This window comes from Astatotilapia calliptera, chromosome 7, assembly GCF_964374335.1.
Source record: "Astatotilapia calliptera chromosome 7, fAstCal68.1, whole genome shotgun sequence".
NCBI lineage: Eukaryota > Metazoa > Chordata > Actinopteri > Cichliformes > Cichlidae > Astatotilapia > Astatotilapia calliptera.
In genome coordinates this window covers 67,421,793-67,443,817 of record NC_137428.1, presented here as the reverse complement: position 1 = coordinate 67,443,817, position 22,025 = coordinate 67,421,793, and the positions used below count along the sequence as shown (strand labels likewise).

Here is a 22,025-nt window from a genome sequence, read left to right as displayed (position 1 = left end):
TCTGCTCTTTATTTACCCGTTGCCATGGTGATTCATCACTGCCTTCGTCCACTCGTGCACATGCTCGGTTCAATTAACTGTGTTTGTTCACTCTAACTCTGCTCAGCTGCTCAGGAACCGAAAACTATTACAGAGATTATCTTAGTCACTCAGCTCGGTTTATTTTTAAACTCAGTTTGTTGAAGATGTTTCCTGGAGCAGCGCCCTGAATCTGCAGTTTGTAAACAGTAACGCTGTTTTGGAAAAGTCTTTACTAATGTAGTTCATGTGAGGCAAATCTGTCCATTCTCAGTAAGACAAGACATCAGCAAAAGCCACTGAGTCCAGTTTATATCATTATAATAATCAAGGTTTTGCCCTTTGGTTTTTGGCACAACTCACTGTGGAGAAGGTCACACGTGTCGATGTGTGCAGAGCCCCAAGCGCAGAGGGAACTGAGATTTGTCCGAGGGATGCAGTTGTGGATTGGATCGCTGCGTTGGTTTAATTTGTCAGGCTGCTTGAGTAGTTCAGTCTGCAGCTCTCGGATCCAGAACCACAGCACGATGCTTACATAAAGTGCTGCTTCTGTCATCTGGACGCTGCACTGATACGCATGTAGTTCTGGGAAATAGATGGTATTGCAAGTTTAAGCTTGTGTTGCCATGTATTTACAGATAAAGGTGTATTCAAGCGATTTATTATTGTGCACACATACAAATGCTTTGTTTTCAGGAGAGAAAATAGAAACTGAAGGCAGCAGATAACCTGTACTTTTGCTCCTAGTTCAAAACACTTGGTATTACATTTGCTACAACGTAGCTTAATAGGATCTGTCAGCAGACCTCATTTTTAATGTCACCTCACATGACTATAAGTCCTTTTTTTTTTTTTTTTTTTTTTTTTCGAGCCTTCTTGATGATAAATCAAACAGCTTACTTTCAAAGTCACCAGAGAGCCGTTTTACAATGTAGCGACAAGAAACCTGCTCAGATTGTTTCCAGTTCGCTGTCCTGACACATAACAGGCAACGTTTGTGAGAGAGCACTTTAGTAAAATAACTGAAACTCACTTCTGATTGATTACAGTTAAAAGAAGGTTCATCATGTTTTGTCACAAATGATTGCGAAATTAGTCTCGATGTTTGTTTGCTGGACATTAGTGCAGAGAATTGAGGGGCTGCCTCAGACTTGCAGGACCTTGACGTGTCTGTATCTGATGCACTAAATGATAATGCAGACTTAATGAGCAGGTTAGCAAATATCACAACAGAAGAACAAAATGTGACTGAAAACTTGACAAAAGAAAGAAGTCTAGAGTCTGTCAAACAGCTGTCTCGTGCGGATGTGTGTGTCTGTGTGCGCACACGTGCATATATGCATATGTAAATTTTTAACTCCTCCTCTGGTGTCAGCCAGTGCTATCATCTGTTGCAGAGATGGGAAAAGAAATGTTAGCACCTGACAGCCAAAGTGTTTTGTTTCTTGGCAGAATGTATAATTATTCAAATGAGTGCATTCAAAAGCATCACATGAGCTAGAATTAATTAGTCCCTGCATATTTTAGCATCATCAATTCCATGGAAAATCAGTAAGATTGCTGCTAAATGTCACCAGGAATAAAATGGAACAAGAATGGAAGAGAGGAATGTTTAGTTCTAATATCTGGAGATATCCCAACACATTGAATGCTGTCATATGTATTTCACTTATCCTGTACATTTTGCATTGACAGTTTTTCTCAATTTTTTCGAGTCATAGAAAAAAGCACTGGAATAAATAACCGAATCATTTTAAAGGGAAGTCCTGTATGTTGTTCGTTAGCATCAGGCTGTCAGTGCGTGGCCACCGCTGTATCAACTTGGACGACGGCCTGACTTTTTCAAAGAACCCAGAGTGTGAGGACACATGTGGATGCGTAAATACAGACACATACTGATTTACATCTCACGCCCAAAGCATCGGTGCTTTGCTTTTTATATTTGCAGCTCGTCTTTCAAAGGAAACAAAATTGACACACAAATCAGCCGGTGAATATGTCAGCGTGTTTTATGAGGCAACACATCTGTGGCTCGTAATTGGTGTCTTGCATATTTTAGTAGTTTATTTGGGGAAAGGATGCATCTGTGAAACCCACAGAGTCACTTGAAATGTCAGATTTAATTGTGCCAGTTTTAATCCTCTGGCTTTGAGATGGACAAATAAAGCGAGGCTCCAAACGTGCCCCACAATTGCACTCTGATGTGTGTGTGTGTGTGTGTGTACCTGTAGTTTTGTGGTATTTTTAGACCTGTCAGAAAATATTTTCTGTTTGGTTTTTTTTAATTTCATCAGTTTTTTTCAGCCAGAATCCACCAATGAAACATAAACCCAAGAAAAATCTAGTGCAGCACCTGTGCAGATGTATTAAATGTTCTTATTTCTCTCTATACATGTTGATGTACTTTACCTGCATCTCTTTTCAGGTGTTTAAGAGTCTTAAACTTTTTCTGGAGAATAAACAGCCCGGAGACGAACTCTTTGACCGCCTAAATGTGAGTCTGTCTCAGCATGCATCTCCTCCAACATGTTGCACCTTTTATATGATCATTGCTATTAATGTGTCACAACATGGGACATTATGGGAGTTTTTTTGTTCACATTTTTAGCTGCTACACAAATGTTGGTGTCAAAAGCAAGCAGCTGATTTGATTTGAGTGTGAGGTTGTTTAAAAAGGGTGAGGAACCCCCCCCCCCCCCCCCCCCCCCCCCCCCGAGTAATATTTTAAGAAAACAGAAAAAAATGGTGGAAGCAAAGTAGAATTACACTTTTTATATTTTCTAGGGACAGAAAGCTGCAGTGAGGGGAAAAGTAGGGACTAAATTGTGAGGTGTAAGAGATGAGATTGAATGAGGATGAGCCGTTGGTGTGGAGAGATGAAAGGGCTAAATTAAGGAAATGGGAGGTGCAGAGAAGGGCTCGAATATTGGAAGCAGGGGGGAGACTGAAAGCAGAAAGGGAGTTTCAAAAGGGAGAGGGGATGGACCCTGGCAGATAAAAATGAAACTGTGCGCGTGAAAATTGAGAGTGAACATGTTGGGCGGATGAATTTCCACACATCAAAATGTGGCATCCTCTGAACCTTCTCCTCTAGCTTCAGGCAGACGGCAAAGCCTCACAGAGTGCTCGGCTTTCTCGAAAACGACCTCACTCATCTGTTTGAGACAATAACCGATTTCTGAAAAATACCTGACTTTGCGATATGTTCAGAGTAACAGTGTTGTATAAAAACATACAGAAGAAAATGCAGATTAAGATTCATGTGCAAGATTAGAGAGCCAGTCACGTGTTTGGCATATTAAGACTGACAGGCAGGAGAAGGATGTTGCAACACAGGACAGGAATGTGAGGAAGAGATGAGAAAGATGGAGCAATTGAAGGAGGGAGTACAGTGCTTCTGCTCTCTGCCCTCCTGTGTGTGTCAGGAAATGTCAGTGTCTGTTGGAGGTGGAATGGTAATGGCTGCAGAGGGCAGGCCTGATTGACACCTGGAAAGGCCAGGACACCGAGAGAGCAGAGGCAGAAGAGGTGTGTAGTAGTAGATGAAGCAGTAGAAAAGTGCCAAATGGTCCAGTTGAGGGGTGGTTTAGTAGAGAGGGTGGATGATTGGTAGAAAAAAGGATGGGGAAGGTGGTGGGAGGGCAATTTGGAGAGGTGACAGGCAGGCAGCTGAGAAGAAAGGGAGAGTGGGGATGGAAGATGGGTAGAAATGTAAGGAGGGGGGAGATTCTGACATATACCCAAATCAGCTTGGCTCATAAGTTTGCTGTTCATTATTGCAACACTGATGATATTATACCAGCACGAGTTTTCTTCTTCTATAGAACACGCAGCCTAAACAAAAGGGCAGAATAAGAGCATTGAAGCAGCTGCATTTGTCGATTAAATGATGTATTCTCAAACACAGACTCAGGAGTGCTGAGTTGTCAGCGTCCCCAAAACAAGCTAGTTAATGTTGTGTAGTTCAGCCGCATGGCGAGGTAAAAGTGTTTGTTTTGAATGCTGCGGCAGACGGCTGGGTGAAAAGATTTCTATGGCAGAAATGGTGCAGATCGTGATAACGACAAGTACTTTTTTGTGCTTGGAAAGTGCCTTAGTTGAAGCCTGCAGGCACAATTTAAACTTGTTTTTATCTGCTTTTTTCAATTTTAGAAAAGCAGAAAGTTTATTTTTCTACATCTGCACTCAGCTACACAGACTGGAGGAAAGACATCAGGAGACGAGGCTTATGAGTTAGACATCAGTGAAGATGAATTTCAAGGAGTGTGTGTGTAGCTGCCATCACCTGTGTGTGAATGGGTGGATGACTGAATGTAGTGTGAAGCGCTTTGGGGTCCTTAGGGACTAGAAAAGCGCTATACAAATGCAGGCCATTTACCATTTGCACACTGGTCGTGGGTGACAAAGCACATTCATTATTTCATTATTTGGAGATTTTGTTTAAAAGCTGCACATATTGATGGTGAAAGAAGAGCTAGAGTCTCAAATAGGACAAAACATCCTGGGCAGATGAACTTAAATACTTTATTTCAGTGTTTTAGTTAAATGCATTCACTTAAAGGAATCACTGTTAATTTTGTGGAGGGTGAAGCTGAAGGAGAACAGGATGAGTGTTTCGGGTTTTTTCATCGGCCTGCTCCTTCTTATGGTGCTGCTTTGTAGGCCGTGAGATTTCACATCTCTAAGCATTCAGTGTCGTGTCTCAGTGAATAACATTTTAGAGAAAGACGAGGAGAGTTGATGCTCATCAATATGATTGCAGAATGCCTCGCTAAGGTGATTGTGGGTTTTATGAGCATGCACACAGATAAACACACACATAGACAGACATTATGTTAAGGTCTGGATGTCTGATCTGTTTTGAAATTGCAGGTATTTTCAGCTTCTCTGGAAGCCTCTTTACTGAACTCCACATCATTCAGGTTAGCTGTAATAACTACATCTTACAAAGATGAATTAAATTACAACCAGCAGTGTGTTGTGGTCCTTACGAGCTCCTTTATTCGGTACATTTTCCCTCCACTCTTTTGTATCATTTACCCATCTATAGGAACCGGTTTTGTTTTTTGGCCGAGGAACCGATGCACGCAAATTAGACCCAGTGAGAAATGAAAAGCACCTCATCATAGGCGGTGTAGAAAGGCAATAGTCGATATTTCCCTGGCATTAGTAGCCATCACAACAAATTGGATAGCAGTATGTTAATGAGAAAGTCCAGTATGTTGCATCCTGTATTATAGATAGGAAATTAGAACTGTGGTAATGACGCATTTTAATAACGCCTTAGGAGAAGACATGGATGACACACACACACACACACACACACACACACACACACACACACACACACACACAGCGCACCATGCCGAGGGAGTTGGGGGTGTGAGAGGTATCGTACTCGCCCCATAGACTTGCAAACTCCTTCATTAGCATCGTAGGGCCAGAGTTAGGTAGCTCGTTAGCAAGGCAGCCACAGCAGCAGATGCTTCTACCTGCGTGCTCGTGCTCCAGCACACGCATGCACACATACACTATATGTATACATGGAAAAACACCCACTCAGCTTGCAGTGAGACACAGTGATACAGGCCTGTGGCCCCAGTAGGTCCTGATCCTGATGATTAAACCAGCATCATTATTATAGACTATCAGAATTACTTCTGCTTCACATCTGAATGCTTTCATCCATATTCAAAATGCATGTGACGCCTTCCTCATCAAGTCTATATTTGCACCTGAAACTGCCGTGTGTGCATGAGCATATGGTTTTTGCTCTAACTCCAGTGAGTCCTCTCACACTGTTAACTCTGTTTCATCTGTTTTGTAAAGACTGCTGTTTCTCAGGTGTTAATGGAAATGTAAACTAGCTATATACAACTTAAACTTGTTATAACACCTGCAGAAATGTCAGTGAGACATAGAATTATGATCTGTTTTATTCTCCCTGATCTAATGGATGATGATAATGAAGTCAGAGATTCTATTTTGATTTATTTGTAAGATGGAGATTCTTTGCCACCGCAGTGGCACATTACCACAGTGCCACCTAGTGGTAGATGGCATGTGTTGATTTATGTGTTTTCTTTCTTGTTCCTGTTTCTCGTTGCAGACCAGCGTTCTGAACAAACACCTGAGTTCTCTAATGCCCGGTCTGACTGCGAAAGTCTTCAGGACATACAACGCCTCCATCACTCTGCAGCAGCAACTTAAGGAGCTCACAAACAGTCAGTCACACCTGCTCGCTGCACTGTAACAGTCTAAATTGACTTTAAATGCTCTGCACCACACATGAGCATTTTAAAGCGGTGGCTCGTGTTCCTCAGGTGCTGGTGCAGGGCGGTTAATAATGTAACTTGCCATCAGTTCAGCTCATTGTGTCACAGGGTCCAGTGAAAACAATGCAGTGACCCTCTTTTATATTTAGCCGGCTTAGTTCAAGGTATCCTGATGTCAGTCGGGTTTCTCAGTTATGACAGGAGTACATTATCACTAAACCCAGAGCCGTGCATCTCGGTCTCGCTCTTATCAGAGTCCCATTGGCTGCCTCGGCCATGATTTTTCCCTTTCAGAGATAGAAGTGTCATACTCGTCTCATTTCTGGCTTGCCACTGAGAGCCAATATGCAGGCTGACATGTGGTTGCAGGCAGTGTTGTGTGAACCACAGGAGGAATAGATGAAGTTAATACACGTGTATAAATGAAATAGGAGAATGTAATTGTATGAATGTGACTTGAAGCTTGATGTTTTGTCGCTGTGTGAGGTAATGGCATTAGGCGTGTCAGCGTGAGTTTCTCTTTAATAGTTTCTGTGCATAATTCTGGTTTGATATCTGTTCTCACTTGGATTTTTTTCCTTGTTTAAATACAAATTACTTTTTTTTTTTTAAATTCCTCAGAGTCTGACAATGTGGCAGAGAAACTGTTGTCCTACAATCGAGCTAACAGAGCAGTTGCTATTCTGTGTAACCACCAGCGGGCGCCGCCAAAGACCTTTGAGCAATCCATGGCTAACCTTCAGGCAAAGGTAAGGGCAGCTTGATTGAAAGTTACTTTAGTTTATATTTTATTGGACACAGTAATTTAAATTAGATTAGAAAGGTCAGCATCATACTTTTTTGTATTCTTCTCATTGTTAATTGACTGAAGAACAGATGAGAATTCAAGTGACAGTGGATCCACAGCCTGTCCTGTCACATTTTGAATTTAAATGTGGTGCCTGTGTGAGAGCTTGTATCCATATGTTCTCCACCCAGATTGATGCCAGGAAGGAGCAGCTGGCCTTAGCCAAGACGGAGCTGAAACAGGCCAAGAAGGAGGCCAAGACGAAGGGGAGTTCGGACCCGAAGTTGCAAGCGTGAGTGTCAGTAGTGGTGCGGCGGACAAAAGAGAAGCTTTGGTAACATTTTGTCCTGTCCATGCGTTGGACTGAGGGCTACCACGAAGTAGCTTTAACCATTTTGGCAGATACCTGATATCCTCTGTCCTGAACATTTTTTTTCTTTAATACAACCAAAAAAAACAAGAGCATGAAACTTTACAGGTGTGTACCCGAGATCAGAATAAAGGTTTTAAAATGGTTGCGGTGGAATCCACGGTGCACTGCTGGAGTTACGTCATCGTTCTTTCCTTTTTCTTGTATGCCTCCTATTTTTAGAATATAATTCATTCATTCATTCGAGTGACCCTCAGGCAATGAATGGTTTCATGATATCTAATATTTTCATCACAGGGTAAATAGGAAAGCGCTGAACAACTTTGAATGCGTTTGCAATGACAGCATCAGATTTATTTCCCCCCCAGTAAAAATGTTTGTTTTCGGGTCTTTTCTACTATTTTCAAATATTTACACAAACTCCTCTTTAATTGTTACACTGTGAGAGGAAGTGATACAAAAAGGTTCTTCCATCCACACATATCTGTACCAGTGATGATTCCTTCTCTGTCAGGCTGGTGGAGCGGAAAAAGGCAGCAGTGAAGCGTTGTGAAGAGCAGCTGCTGAAGCTGGAGGTCCAGGCAACCGACAGGGAAGAGAACAAACAGATCGCTCTGGGTACCTCAAAGCTCAACTACTTAGACCCGCGGATATCCGTGGCCTGGTGAGTGAACACTACCAGCTGTTAAATATATAACACAAGATGTATACTGATATTTTCCCTCAGACTCAGAAGTGATAGCTGGTTTGTTTCAACTTTACCGTCTGTGTACCTCTGTTTCTAGGTGAAAAGATCTAAACCTGAATAAAGACGTTTAGGCTCATTTTTAATATTCCTCCCATCTATTCAGGTGTAAAAACATGGAGGTACCTATAGAGAAAATCTACAATAAAACCCAACGGGAGAAGTTTGCCTGGGCCATCGACATGACAGAGGCAGACTTTGAGTTCTAACCTAAAACTTGTTCAAGTCTCTCGTCTTAAAAGGTGACATAAGCTGCAATTCAGGAACCACTCCGTTAATTTTACATACAGTACTTTAATGCTGCATTTATTGTATTTTCAAAGACTGCCCATGTTGTACTTATAACTGTGTGGTACGATCGAGCTGTGCTTAATGTGCTTTTGCTTAGTGGTGTTTGTTTTTGTTCAACACTTTCTTTGGAAAAACTGCTGTTATTTGCTGTTTGTATGTTTTTGTTTGCATTAATCTGAATAAAGGTTCCCATTAGGCAGTAACGGGCCAAAGAAGCTGTCACGAGTTCTTAAACACCACTTTTGGGGAAGTGTTGTTTCAAATGCATAATTCTGCTGGTGTCGGTTTGCATTAACAAAGACAGTTTGTATAAGACTGAGGGCCAGTTCATTCTAAACACAGTGCTTTAAAATTAACAATGGGAAACACTGATTAGAATGCAAATAAAAAGGCAGTAACTTTAAAATCCTTTAAACCCCATATTTAATTAAAATGGTACAAAGACAACAGATTTTGCTTTTTGGAAAAAATCAATGAAAATATATGCATGCGCTGATTTTTATTTAAGGGCAGAAATACATTTAAACAAACTTTTCTGACCGGTGTTTTCCAGCGTGTTGCGTGACCTCTTCTTGAACTGATGAGACTAAATGTTGTAGTTTTTAAAGTAAAAGTTGCATTTTCCAGTTCATAGCACACTAAAGTTTACAGTAGATAATTTCATCTGTGGATGCGATGACAGAGTCTTTAATGACAATAAGTGCTTCTGAGCCCAGTGACTGAAGATTCTTATTTTTGTGCCGTGTCACTCCATACATCTGAATATATTATGCACTGTCCATGATGGGCTCACATACTTATTTGCTGTGTCATTGTCCTTATTAATTCTGAAACCCTTGGTGTCCCTGTGGTGCTCATGATGAAGTTTCAATATGCAGGGTTTAAATGATTATTTACATTTTACAAACTGTCCTAACCTAAGAGGTTGATTATAATTTCATTACATTATAAACAATATAGATTTAAAAACCATGCAACACTGAGACGTTCCACAGAATTTGCATCTGAAAATACGATTCTGGTTTAAAAAAACAAAACTACAGAAAAATGCAGAGCACCTCGGAGTTGGATGTATTGTTAAAAATTCTGTCAGCACCAGAGGGGTATGCTACGAAGAACATTCAACACAGGCAGGCTCTCTTTGCTGTAGCTGGCTTGACAAAACGTAAAACTCCAGTAAGAGATTTGTTTTCAGCTCAGTGCGCGCTCGTGTAAAAAGGGGTTTCATGCATCGTGACTCTGTGTCCACGCAAAATGATCCAAGTGCCATCTACTCCAATCTCAGACGTTATCAGATGGTGTAAAAACTGGATTTGGTGCATAAAGTGGTAAACATTAGAATTTATTATGTTATTGCCGAGTGTAATTTCAGTGCTGTCACCTTAGAAATAGTTCTGAGTCTTTTAGACTGGATACATTAAATGTGCCTGATGTAAAGGAAATGCACAAATCGCTTTCATTTGTCAGCAGATTGCAAAATGAATTTCACATTAGTACTCTTTGTGTGGGTTCTGTATGCTGGACTAAATCAGGGGTGTCTAACTCCAGGCCTCGAGGGCTGGTGTCCTGCAGGTTTTAGATCTCAGATCTCACCCTGGGTCAACACACCTGAATGAGATGATGAGGTCATTACCAGGCCTCTGGAGAACATCAAGAGATGCTGAGAAGGTCATTTAGCCATTTAAATCAGCTGTTTTGGATCAAGGACGCATCTAAAACCTGCAGGACACCGGCCCTCGAGGCCTGGAGTTTGACACGGCTGTACTAAATAGTTGGGATAGGCTCCTGCCCCCACACACACATCTTAACTGGATAAGCAGGAAAGAGATGGAATGAAGTTTAACATTTATACTTTTTTTTTTTTGCTTCACTAAAATAAACATGCACATACATAATGCAATTTCCTGACGATGATTTTAGTGGTTCCACTAAAGTGCAGCTTAACAACTTGTGACACATAAAACTTATTCCCCGAACATGCGTATAAATAACACTTTTTAAAAATGCGATGGATAAAAAAAAAAAAACAAACTCTGAAAATATGGATTTTTAAAACAAACTCTGAACATAACCTGCGGCCGAGCGGCTTACGTCTTCAGGTTAAGTGACCATAGTGACTTAGGTTAAAAGAGCCGCTTATCTTAAAATCAGTTTTCATTACAGAAAACTGATTTTAAGTTTGACCAACTCCAATAACTCACTGATCTGACTTCATAGTGCACCCCTCTTTCCAAGTATTGACCATACATGACAAACAGCCGTGTATTAAATAGCTTTAATAGAAGACTATCAGGATTGGAATGCATCCCACACAATGGTTGTAACAGTGCTCACTGTGAAACACTGCTAGCTTTAGAGATTCGCTGCACCGTGTTGGTGCGGACACTGGGTTAGAGGTTTGTACTAACCTGTTAGCCTGCAAGTTTTAGTCCTCGTCAGAGGCTAGGGCAAAACCAACACTGTCTGCTTTCGTGTCAAGGAATTCAACTACTGATATACATGTATATGAAAATAACCTCCAGGTTAGTACGCTAAATCTGCAATCCTGCACATGAGCACTTGAGGTGCTGAAGGGCATGTCACACTACTCTAGCTTACAAGTAACGTTCAAATTTTCAAGTCATTACATAACCATTTCACAATATATAAAAAAGCATTTCACACAACGACACACCAAATCAATATTAGTCATTTTCAGAATGGAAAAAGTCTGCTGCTCCTGAATACAGGACCGACTTCACGCCTTGTGATTTAGGAACCTGTGGGACAGATTTAGAAAAACATTCACTATTAAAGCTGACATTCAACATATTTACAGGAAAACTGACAAAGCTAGATGTGCCGACTACTTGATTACCTTCATTATGATCCTTGACCCTCTTTAGCTTTTTCTGGTGTTGCCTCGATCTCCTCGACACCAGCCTGGGTCATCAGGTCAGCAATGTTTTTTTCCAAGTCATCAATACGTGTGCTCATTTCATCAAGTGGAGAATTAGTTAAGGCTGGTAATTACAACTGGAAATCACAAAGTCAGCTAACACGGAACAAATGACCCAGCCTACAATTATTAACTTTGATGCATATAATCAATACAATGTTTTAGATGATTATTAGGATATTCCTTCCAATGATCTGGTCTGACATGGTCTGGAACTTGTCCTGCATCTGTTGCAGCAGAGTCTGAACCTGTGGAGGGGAAAAGAGCAGAAATTATAAATGAAACTGGAGCCACTTAGTAGTTAAAGTTTATGGAGATATAAAGTGAAGTCATAACACTGCCAGATACAAACACTTAAGCATATGGTCTGTGAATCTGTTTCTATGCCAACAACTTAAAAGCTTGACTATGGATCTATGATTTACTGTAACAAGTACACCTGCAGCGCCCCCCCCCATCTCTTCATTCTGCATCTCCTTCACATAACAGTCAAGTTAATCCTCAGCTTCTTTAAATCTGTGTGAATACGACTGTAGGAAACTAGGTAATGCATAACAACAAATGACTCAAACTAGCGGAGGTGGTTTTTAAACGTTTGCGAGGTTTACTGAAGCTGAACGTCTCTCACTGACCCCCATCTCTATGGCAACACTCAAACACTGCCTACGCAGGCTTTGTCGTATAGGAAACACTAAAAGAATCATTAACATATAATCTGTACATTTTAAGGTCTGTGTGAAACTGCGCGATATTCAGTAGTCAGACACTGATAAGGGAAACCTACTATATATAAGTGCCAGGTGAATAAGGATAGAAAATGTACTGCAGGTAACTTTTACATAATTCTGTGCAGTTTACTCGTTGGAATTTGGTGATGCCATTTACATGACCGGTTGACCATTACATAACATTCTGGAGCTAAAGTCTGGGATTGTGGTTTGAATGCAACAAGCTCAACACACACTTTGAATCTAGAGTTTTACACACCAAACAAAATCCAAGAAACACCGCATAAGTGCTAAAATTTGCTAGCTCAGATAGCTTGCTATCGTTAGCATTGTTATTGGCTTTGCTAGCTAAGGCTAAGCTACTGTGGCTAAAGCTAGCTTGCCTCGCGATCACGACTCACCACATTGGTAAGGTCCTGCACCGATTTGGGGTCCGTCTCAGCCATGTTGTGATGTAAATGATTATCAGCGCCTAAACAGCACAAAAATTCAAACCGCTATCTAGCGACTGTTTTGCTATCTACTCGAAGTAAGCAATCTCGCACAACACCCACAGCACAGTCAGCTGTTCCAAAGCACAGAGAATCTCGCGAGAGCTGCTCCAAAGTACAGCGAGTTTTGAATGGGCAGTACAGAGTTGTAGATTTTATTTACCCCACGTAGCTTCATAAAACTCCTGACATTCAGATATTTGTTCAGTGCAGTAGTCTGCCTCATTTAGGCGTCCGGGTCATAGAAACATGCACACAAAAGCCTTTGTTAAATCTGTATTAACTAAAACAAAAGATAGAAGTCGATGTATCCGTGCGAGTGCGTGTGCGCCTGCCTGCGAGTGCGTGTGCGCATGCCTGCGCGCGCACGTTTCTCCTCATCTGAACGAGCTGGATTTGAAAGTTGGAGCTGCCGGGAGCCCGGTGTGTTTTGACGCCGAAGAATTCGTGTGCGGGTTTTGTTTATGTTACAAACGGGCGGAAAGTGAACGACGAGGCTTGGTAAGTAAAGCTTGAAGTTTTAAGTTAACTCTTAAATTAGGGAACTTACTGGGGTATAAAATCCTTATAAGGGGCGATACAGAATCAGCCCCAGTGAGCTCGCTCTACTATTATAGAAAACGGTAGACTTTCTTTGGTGATTTAATTTTTGCCCTTAAAAGTTCTTATTTGCACAGGCTTATACGAAACCTTCATCTGTTTATAACAATGTAACCACTCGCTGTGAATGCTGGGCCTCTGTGTCTTGTTACTCTGAGGCTGGCACAGTAGCCTAAAATTGATGTCTGGAAGTTCAGGCATGTTAGCCCAACCCAAAGAAGCTATGCTTTGCTTACGTAACAAAGCTCGTTGTGTTATCAGATGTAGTCCATCACATTTGGGCTGCTCTCATGTGATGGTTAACTTCTACAGCAGGCGGAGGGAAGTAGCTGGAGACGCCTTGGATTGTTAAATTTCCTGAATAATATTTAACTTTGGAAAACACGTAGAAACCTTTTTATGGAATGTGTTAAAGGTCTGCTGCAGGTTTTCATTCACTTTGCATTGTTAATCATCACACCTTTAAAATGCTTTCTGCAATGTTGGTGTTTTTTCAGCCGTTATGTCCTTATTACAAATAAATGCCCTCTGATGTTAATCAGGCTGTACACAGGAGATTCCACTCAATGCATCTGCTGTTACGTTGAGGAGAAAAGGTTAACAGCAGCAGTCTTACAAGAAGAGAACCTGTTGGTGAGGGTTTTGTGTTATCACGACAAAAGTGTGTTGACCCAGTGCTGACTGGATTTCCAGGTTTGACTGATTCGTCAGCTGAGCCTTGTGACCAATCAAAAGAGCACATTCATTCTAGCGCGTTTCAAGGTTTGATAATGAAAATATTACACAGTCATTACTGAACAGGAACACAACAGTACCCACAAGCATGATGCCACTGCTCACTGTTGTTCAGCATGTGTAGGTCAGGGTTTTGTGTACACAAAATACGTTTGTTTTTGTTTTGTTTCTACTGAAGAACAACAATAGGGAACTGGAGTTTTAGGGAACTGTATGAAATCAAATTTACTGAAACATATTGTAACACTGTTTGGAGGGAAAAGAGAACTACTGTGACCATTTGTAATAAAGTAAAATAAAATTCACTTCCTGCTGTGACAAAACAAATTTCCCAGTGTGGGACTAATAAAGCTTATCTTATCTTATCTTATCATGCCAAGTAGTCACAGTAGTCACTTTGCATTGCTAATAATAATATTAATTTGAAGATTTAATTTAAGAAAACATTTTGAATTACCAGGACCTTTGTTATGAAGACAGCCTGGTAATAGAATATGTTTAACTAAACATTTAAGCTAAGAAGAAAAAAGAAAAGCTGGTGTATGCAGTTTGACAGAAGTCGGTGCAGATATGCATTTTGACTTGTTATTTAAACAGTGTGGTAGATCCCATACTGGTCGCCTTAGTAACGCCCCTAGCTTCACCAGCCGGTGACTGTTTAACCTCTCCTGGCAGTCCATGTCCTCTGTTGCTGTACATTCCCAGACCTTTGACTCCCACTTGTGATCCCTGTTCTGATATGTGGCCACTATAAAAGACAAGAAGTTTAAATAATAGAAAAGTAGTTTGCTACTTGTCTGTCCTCCTTGACCTATTTATGTAATGAATTAAAGTACAGTATACTATTTCCAGACAGTCATGGGTCCATTTATTGTAACTGTTGGGAAACCTGAATAAAAATGAACATTTTCTTTGCTGCACCTCTGTTTGGAATCATTACTACGCCTGCCTGTAACAGCAGAGCTTGCCTAAGATGTGTTATTGAATGATTTTGATTGATGGAAATGGATGTAAAACGATTAGAAAAATAAGATAACTGCCAACATTTAGAAGTTGTATTTGGACAATAATGAGCCTTTTGTACTTTAAAAAAATATAAAAAGATAAACATTTAACAGCTGTTTTTGACTAATCAACCAGCAAATATGTGAAACTGTAACAGACTATGCAACAATGACATAGTTGTCTACTTCAACATTATGTTCTGCATAAAGAAGCTTAAAAGCAGTATTATGCCTGCCTTGTATGTGTGCATTGATAGGCCAGAATCAGCTGACTGAGATCATTTTGGCTCTAATATGAAAGTATATTGCTTCATGTTTTATGTAAGTTTGGTTGTTTTGGTCATCATGCACGGGCTACTTTCCTGTAAGAGATTTAGTGCTGGAAATAAACATGAAAATTGTGATGTGAGATATAAGAATGAGGCATTTAATTGCACTCGGGCAATGTTAATCTCTGGTTAGTGACTCTGGGCGCCTCATAATGCCCATTAATGATAACGCTGCTGACCTCCCATTACTTTGGCTCTCTGACAGTGGCCTGCTGTCTGTCAGATCTCCTACTGCTACTCATCCACCTCCTGAACACTCGTAATATTCCCTTGCTGTGATGGATGCCGAGGTGGTTCTCCAGGAGGAGGACATGGAGGGCTCGTGGACGCTGCTCTCCTGGCTGGCATCATTCGTAATGGTGTTTGGGGGAGCCCTGCCTTATGTGCCGCAATATCAGGAGATCCAGAAAAGCAGCAACACTGAGGGATTCTCCACCAGAGTCTGTCTGGTGCTGCTCATAGCTAACATCTTGCGTATATTTTTCTGGTAAGAAAGCATTTGTTCTTTACTCATAATTTTTATCCTTTTGCTTTTCTGTTTTATTCCTTTTAAAGGTGCTAACCTGTCATGTCGGCCTTGAGGCTCTGTATTTAAATACAGCTGATCCTACCGGACTACATGCTGATCTATAAGAGCTCTGTATCTAAAGTCCTGATTGATTTTGGTTGCCTTGGTCTTGTTCTTGCAGGATAGGGAAGCAGTTTGAGCTGACCCTGCTGCTTCAGAGTGTGGTCATGATTCTCACCATGTTTGCCATGCTCCACCTTTGTTGCACTGTGCAAAACGCCAACAGAGTAAGCACCAAGCAGCATCGCCTTTCAGGTAACCGCAGCTTACCATGCAATCACTGTCATGAGCATTTACAATTACAGCAAGTGACGCATCCAACATTCAATGCTTCCCTGTGTCAGCAGTTTTAGGCGAGAACTCCTGCTTCTTTCCAAAAGAGGGAGCTAGTGGAAAAGCTAACATTGCAAGATTGCTGTTCTCAAAACACCTTACCTATGAGAGCTACTTTTTTATATTCTGACTTGTCCTCTGTATATTGAATTCTTCTTTTCAGTTTCCAGTGTGACGAATACGCAAACACACTGAACACAGTAAAGCTTGAAATATCATTAAAATATCACGTTAAAGAATGTGTAAGAAGTGCAAAGCCAAACAGAGACCATCCACTATAACTGCAAACCCTTCTTTAACCTTATGGCATAACCTGAAGTGCACCTCCCTCAAAATGTAACTACATGTCATGTTCATGCAGCCTGCAACTAGTTTTTAATTTATCAATAATCACTGTCTCAATGTAAAAAAATGGAAACTAATATAAAAGCAAAATTCTGGAGTGAGATCACTGAAATTGTCCAAATTGATGTGAAGGGATGAACAAGGCACTTTATTTGTTTCTATTTGCTGGCACTGCATGTAAAGCACCAGGACTCAACCATAAGGTGAATATGCACCAGCACAAGTATAAATGTCGGCAACAACGTCGACCACTAAACGTAGGTTACGTCGTAGACGCTACCGCAGACGTCTAAAACAGCCATTAGTCAGTTTGTGTGGAAATAAGCCGGGTTACATGGTGGCATTGTGACAAATATGTCTTCATAACATGAATTATAGAGTACAGCAAGGTAAAGATTTGATTTAAGGTGCACAGGCAGCAGGTCTGCAGAATGTCGGCCCATCCCACCCTGTGAATTACAGGATATCTCTTCTTAGAGTGCGTGTGCACGAAGTATAAGAAATGTGATGGAAACACAAGCATGTGAATGTGTTTCTTAGGAGGCTGTGGATGACGTATTGGTACAGAGTGAGAGCAGATGATGTGAGCTAAGATTAAGCGCACCAATATCAGTGTCTCCTCTGAATTGTGTGTGTGTGTGTGTGTGTGATGCCAAGACGGGGAACCCAACCAAGATTATTTACAGGGTCTATTTTTATAGGCTGCTGTCTTTTATAGGTAATTGTGTTTTTTACAGACGCTCGAGTTGATTGGCAAATATCCTGACAGAAATTCAATCTTAGTGCAGTTTTTCTTTTTTTGTTTTATTAGACAACGAAGTAAAACTGAATAATGGAATCTTGTAATAGTCTGATCATGCAGAGCACAACGTGTTATTAAAGACATAAATCACGATAACTGATTTTAGGTTGATGGATATGAAACAGGGAGAATATTTCTTTGTAAAGACGAGCAGAAAGCATGTCTGTTTGTTAGGCTGTCAGAGGCAAATCCCTCTAAATGAGTTTTGATTGAGGAACTACAGACTGAGTGTGTGTGTGTGTTTAGACAGGAGAGTAATGATCATCTTTATGTTAGACTGTGCTTCTCTTGCCTTTACAAAGAACTGATCTATTACTCATCAGCAGCCCCCTCCCCCCTCTGTTTATATTATTTCAGCCTACGCCAAACAGTTTTTGTGGTGAATAAAATAGTTTATTGTAAGTGGAGGTGGATCGTCTGATTTCCATATAGGCTGTTTGTGAACGTGTAGCAGTGAACAACAATTCTGCCTGCAAGCCACTGAGGCGTAAACTGTTAATCAGAGGAAACAGAGCGATTGATTTAAAGCGATCTTTATTTTTTAATCACACTATCAGATAAAACACATCATGAACACTCTTTCACATTAAGCCCCTCGCTCTCTCTTAAGGGCAGCTCTGAGGTCCAGTTGCGATGGGGGATGGTGGGGTCGGGACAAGAATAGATCAGAACGGCTCTTCTCCCCAGCTGCCTGCTCTTCCCTCCACGTTTCTTGTGCAAAGTCTTTCCAACAGATCAGGGTCATCTCTATGTAAAATAGTTACTTCTAACCATGATGCATGTCGGCGTGGTTTACAAACACGGAGCTATTTTTGTGGCTCCTTCATTTCTTAGCTCCTCGCTCAGAAGTCCTGACTGCTCTTTATTTTTCTCTTCTTCTTTTTCTCACACCTTCCTCCACTGTTCTTCTACTCTCCCATCTCCTCCTCCTGTCGATCCTTCTGTTGCAGTTTCAAGGGCTCCCACTTCTTTTCCTTAACTTCTACTTTTATGAACAGATATCTGAGACTGCCAGAGTCCATGCTGAGGTCATCTCTGATCCACTTGCTTTAATGCCAACTTCTGTCATCTGCCTACTAACCTCATTTCCACTGCCTCAAAGCACACTCGAGCAGAACATAACCTGACTGACTGAGGCCAAACAGAGAACTGCATGTCTCCTGTGAGTGTCATTCTCCCACAGTTAAAAAAAAAGATTAAAATTTTGCAGTGCTGAAAGTTTTTTTCTTTCTTTTCTGTTGGCTATACCAACACATTGTTGTTGCGTTCCTAAATACATTAAGATATAGTGAAATGTTTCTTTTATAACATTGCTCTTATTACAATATTACATAGTCCAGTGTATTACTTACCTTTTTACGCTTTATAGAAAGTAATTTATGAATTGCTCATTACATTACTTTTTGCATTACTCCTCAGCATCACATAGGAAGCACTGTCACTTAATTGCCTATATAATATGAAACTTTCCATCTACATGTATATATGGATATCCTGACAGTGAAGACTTATCAATGATCTCCTTTCAGTATTTAGTTCTTATCACAAAGCTGAAAACAGCTGGGAGCACTCGACAGCTGCTTCGTGTGTTAGCACGCTGCCATTGAAGCTGGATGCTGAGATTTGATATCGTGCACAGGAGATGAGTTTGTTTTTTCTTCTGGATTTCACAACCTTGTGTCCAAAACATTAGCATAATGTGCATATCTCCACCCCTGAAGATCTGTAGACCACTGTGCCATTTAGGCTATGGTTCACTAATGATGTTTTACTCAGAGCTGACTCTGGTCTTCTCAGCCTTCCTGTCCTTTTGGATCTGAGTTCAGCCTTCGACACGATCTCTCCTTCTAAACAGACTTTCCTCTCTTGGCGTCTCCGACACACCCCCAGCCTGGTTCCAATCATATCTCCTTGACCGCTTCCAGTTTTTTAAACTCAAATCATTCCGCTCTCGTCTATTCCCGGTCAGTTCTGGTGTACCCCAACGTACAGTCTTAGACCCTCTTCTCTTCATAACATACATCCTCCCTCTTGGTACCATTTTCCATAAATTTCATCTTTCCTTTCACTGTTTTGCTGATGACACCCAGTTAAATCTCTCCTGCTGGCCTGATTCCTCCCTCCCACCTTCTCTTATAGAATGTTTATCGGAATTAAAATCCTAATTTTCTAAAGCTCGATGAGGATAAAACTGAACTCCTTCTTGTCGGCACTAAATCCAGCCCACTGAAGGCAAATCATTTCACTCTCACTGTTGATAACTCCACAGTTTTCCCTTTTCCTCAGGTTAAGAGCCTTGGTGTCATCCTAGACAGTTCACTGTCCTATAAATCTCACATCAGTGATCTCACCTGTTCTGCTTATTTCCATCTATGCAACATTAACCGATTACGTCCTTCTCTTTCCACCCAGTCTGCGTCCATTCTTGTTTAATAGTCTCGTTACCTCCCGCATTGACTATTGTAATTCTCTCTTGCATGGTCTCCCCCAAAAATCCCTCCATAAGCTTCAACTGGTTCAAAACTCTGCTCCCGGCATTATTACCAGAACCCCCTCCTTTTTTTTTTCTTGCGCCTGTCCCGTTTGGTTCTTTTGCCATCAGAATTATTGTCTAAAGGCAAAGAAAGATGCCCAACGAACTTCCTCCTACAAGCGCATCACCTGTCATGTGATTACTGAATTAAGGAAAGTACCACTGCTTATGAGAATCACAGTTAGGCTTCTCCAAATAGGTTTGAAACTGGTGACTGGGAGTTCCTTTTTGTGTTTCTGTCACTAAGATGTGGTTAATAGTAAAAATTTGTAATTGTTTTGTCCTCAAAGGGTAGGTGTAAAGCCATTGTTGCCCGGTAACAGTGCCTCCTGCTTTTGTATTGTATACGTGAAAACAGGTAATTGTATAAAGTTGTTGCCAGAATGGCAGGGACAAAGAGAAATGTCAGTCAGATGAGCAAGCTCGCTTCTTTCAAGGATGAGCTTGTTGTGCAAGTTTTATGCCCACACTTTTTTTTACTCCGGCTTTCTTATAAACAACCAAAGAGTGCCAGTAACTACATCATGGCATGTGAAAAAGGAAGTGCTGTTTTTGGCTTTATGCACAAACTGTAGCACAGTCTGGAAGTTTCTTCAGACTATCTCACCAGGAGTGCTCAGACTTTAGAAGTGAAGCCAAGCTAAGAGATAACAAACACAACTACACAGCCTGGATTTTCTCGTCAGGTCACCTTCATTATTATTTATTGTTTTTGTACTAGATGTGTAAGGTGTGTCTGTGTGTGTGTGTGTGTGTGTTTGCATCCTATACAGTAGCTCTTTCTGTCTCCTTAATCCATTGATGATGCAGTGATATCAGGATGAAAAGTCAGCAGAAAACAGAATCTGTTTTTCGTCTGCATCAGCATTGTTACTCTGCCCATTTTGATGCCCTCTGCATAATCGTTCATAGAGGTGAAACTTCATATATTTGTGGTTAAAATGTGTTCTTGAGTCTTTGTCATAGTCTCTGCCTGTGCTCACTCAGAGTTATGACTTTGCAAAGTCTTCAGTACCTGCCCCAGGGTGCCACATTAGCAGTCCTGGCCTTATAATGCAGGAGTTTGAAGCCAGATAGAGGAGTAAGGGGTCTGAATATATTCAAAGACACACGTGACCTCAGGCTAAGTGTCAGATTGGTGCAGACAGTAACTCTGAGTATGTGAAAGAAGAGAATTCTGGGGCTGGATAAAAAAAACTTGATTTAAAACAAGTCAAGAATATCTAATGAAGTGTAATTACTGAGCTACTGTGAGGTCACTGAAAGTGGAACACCATAAAAGCTGAACAACATCCTCCTCTGTTGGCTGAAACGGGTAAAGCACACACATTTAACGTTGTACTTACAGCTTACGTTTGTGTGAAGAAAGCGCGTTTGAAAGTTAGCAACAGCTGCTGTTTAACATTCTGTTTGTTACCTTACCTCACTATAAACAGAAGAGGCGGGGCTCTTGATAACTAGCGTTGACCCTGTGGTCTTCCCTAAAAGCATTATCACTCAAGACAGTGGAAGCATGATAGGAATTGTTGAAGTGTTCACGAATCACCGTCTCTAATGTGATAAAATGAACTGCTACTCTGTCCTCTGTTGCCTCATAAATTCAGATCATAGCTGCCAGATGCAGCCGCAGTTCTTTGAAACAATACTGCTAACTTGATTTTAGAATGTAACAATTTCAATGAATTAATAGATAGAAATTAGACACGAGACACACCTGTGGGTTCAGCGCATCAAAATAAAAAGTGAAGGAAGCTGAATATTTGACTTATTTTTGAATTTCCACATCAAAGTTATGGTCGTGTTGTACTTAAATTGCTCGTGTTAACATACTAATATTAATTCAAGTACAACTTTAACATATACTCATAGTTTCATACAGTCCAACAGCTCAGCTTTTGCTGACAAAGGTTTTAATGAAGTTATTGATGAAGGCCACAGTTAATGAGACTGATGCACTGTTGTCTCTCTAATAAATGAAGTGTGTGTGTGTGTCTTTGTTGTTTTCTAGCATCTGTTCATCAGGTCTGCTGTAGAGCTGGGTGAGTGTATATTTCTGTTCCCTCGAGGAAGTGCACTGTTGAATTTAAATTATTTGGATGAGCGGTCCTTGTATTTTAGCCAAAAGCTGTTATC

General features: G+C 40.9%; 3 protein-coding genes across 9 annotated transcripts in view; 2 read left to right on the top strand and 1 right to left on the bottom strand.

Annotated features, from left to right (window-relative positions):
* LOC113027146 (DNA topoisomerase I, mitochondrial) overlaps positions 1 to 8,701 on the top strand; it is a 28,721-nt gene extending 20,020 nt beyond the window's left edge. For all 4 annotated transcript variants that reach the window (XM_026176711.2, XM_026176710.2, XM_026176709.2 and 1 more), the window contains exons 15-20: positions 2,444 to 2,512; positions 6,128 to 6,242; positions 6,915 to 7,042; positions 7,272 to 7,372; positions 7,965 to 8,114; positions 8,302 to 8,701. In XM_026176711.2, coding sequence (XP_026032496.1) covers positions 2,444 to 2,512; positions 6,128 to 6,242; positions 6,915 to 7,042; positions 7,272 to 7,372; positions 7,965 to 8,114; positions 8,302 to 8,404 — 666 coding nt within the window. In that variant the 3' untranslated portion in view covers positions 8,405 to 8,701. The remainder of the gene's footprint in view (positions 1 to 2,443; positions 2,513 to 6,127; positions 6,243 to 6,914; positions 7,043 to 7,271; positions 7,373 to 7,964; positions 8,115 to 8,301) is intronic.
* Positions 8,702 to 10,747: 2,046 nt separating this feature from the next.
* On the bottom strand, positions 10,748 to 12,795 carry hsbp1b (heat shock factor binding protein 1b). The gene is made up of 4 exons (XM_026176707.2): positions 12,554 to 12,795; positions 11,606 to 11,672; positions 11,344 to 11,470; positions 10,748 to 11,245 (listed from the first exon to the last, which is right to left on the bottom strand). The coding sequence occupies exons 1-3, from the start codon at positions 12,596 to 12,598 to the stop codon at positions 11,349 to 11,351; spliced, it is 234 nt and encodes a 77-aa protein (XP_026032492.1). The 5' UTR covers positions 12,599 to 12,795; the 3' UTR covers positions 10,748 to 11,245; positions 11,344 to 11,348.
* A 196-nt stretch (positions 12,796 to 12,991) lies between these two features.
* The window catches only part of LOC113027144 (solute carrier family 66 member 2), a 59,266-nt gene continuing 50,232 nt past the window's right edge, over positions 12,992 to 22,025 (top strand). For 3 of the 4 annotated variants that reach the window (XM_080303964.1, XM_080303966.1, XM_080303965.1), the window contains exons 1-3: positions 12,992 to 13,144; positions 15,517 to 15,798; positions 16,001 to 16,134. In XM_080303964.1, the coding sequence (XP_080160090.1) occupies positions 15,590 to 15,798; positions 16,001 to 16,134 (343 nt within the window). In that variant the 5' untranslated portion in view covers positions 12,992 to 13,144; positions 15,517 to 15,589. The remainder of the gene's footprint in view (positions 13,145 to 15,516; positions 15,799 to 16,000; positions 16,135 to 22,025) is intronic. The other variant, XM_026176706.2, reaches the window with a different exon arrangement.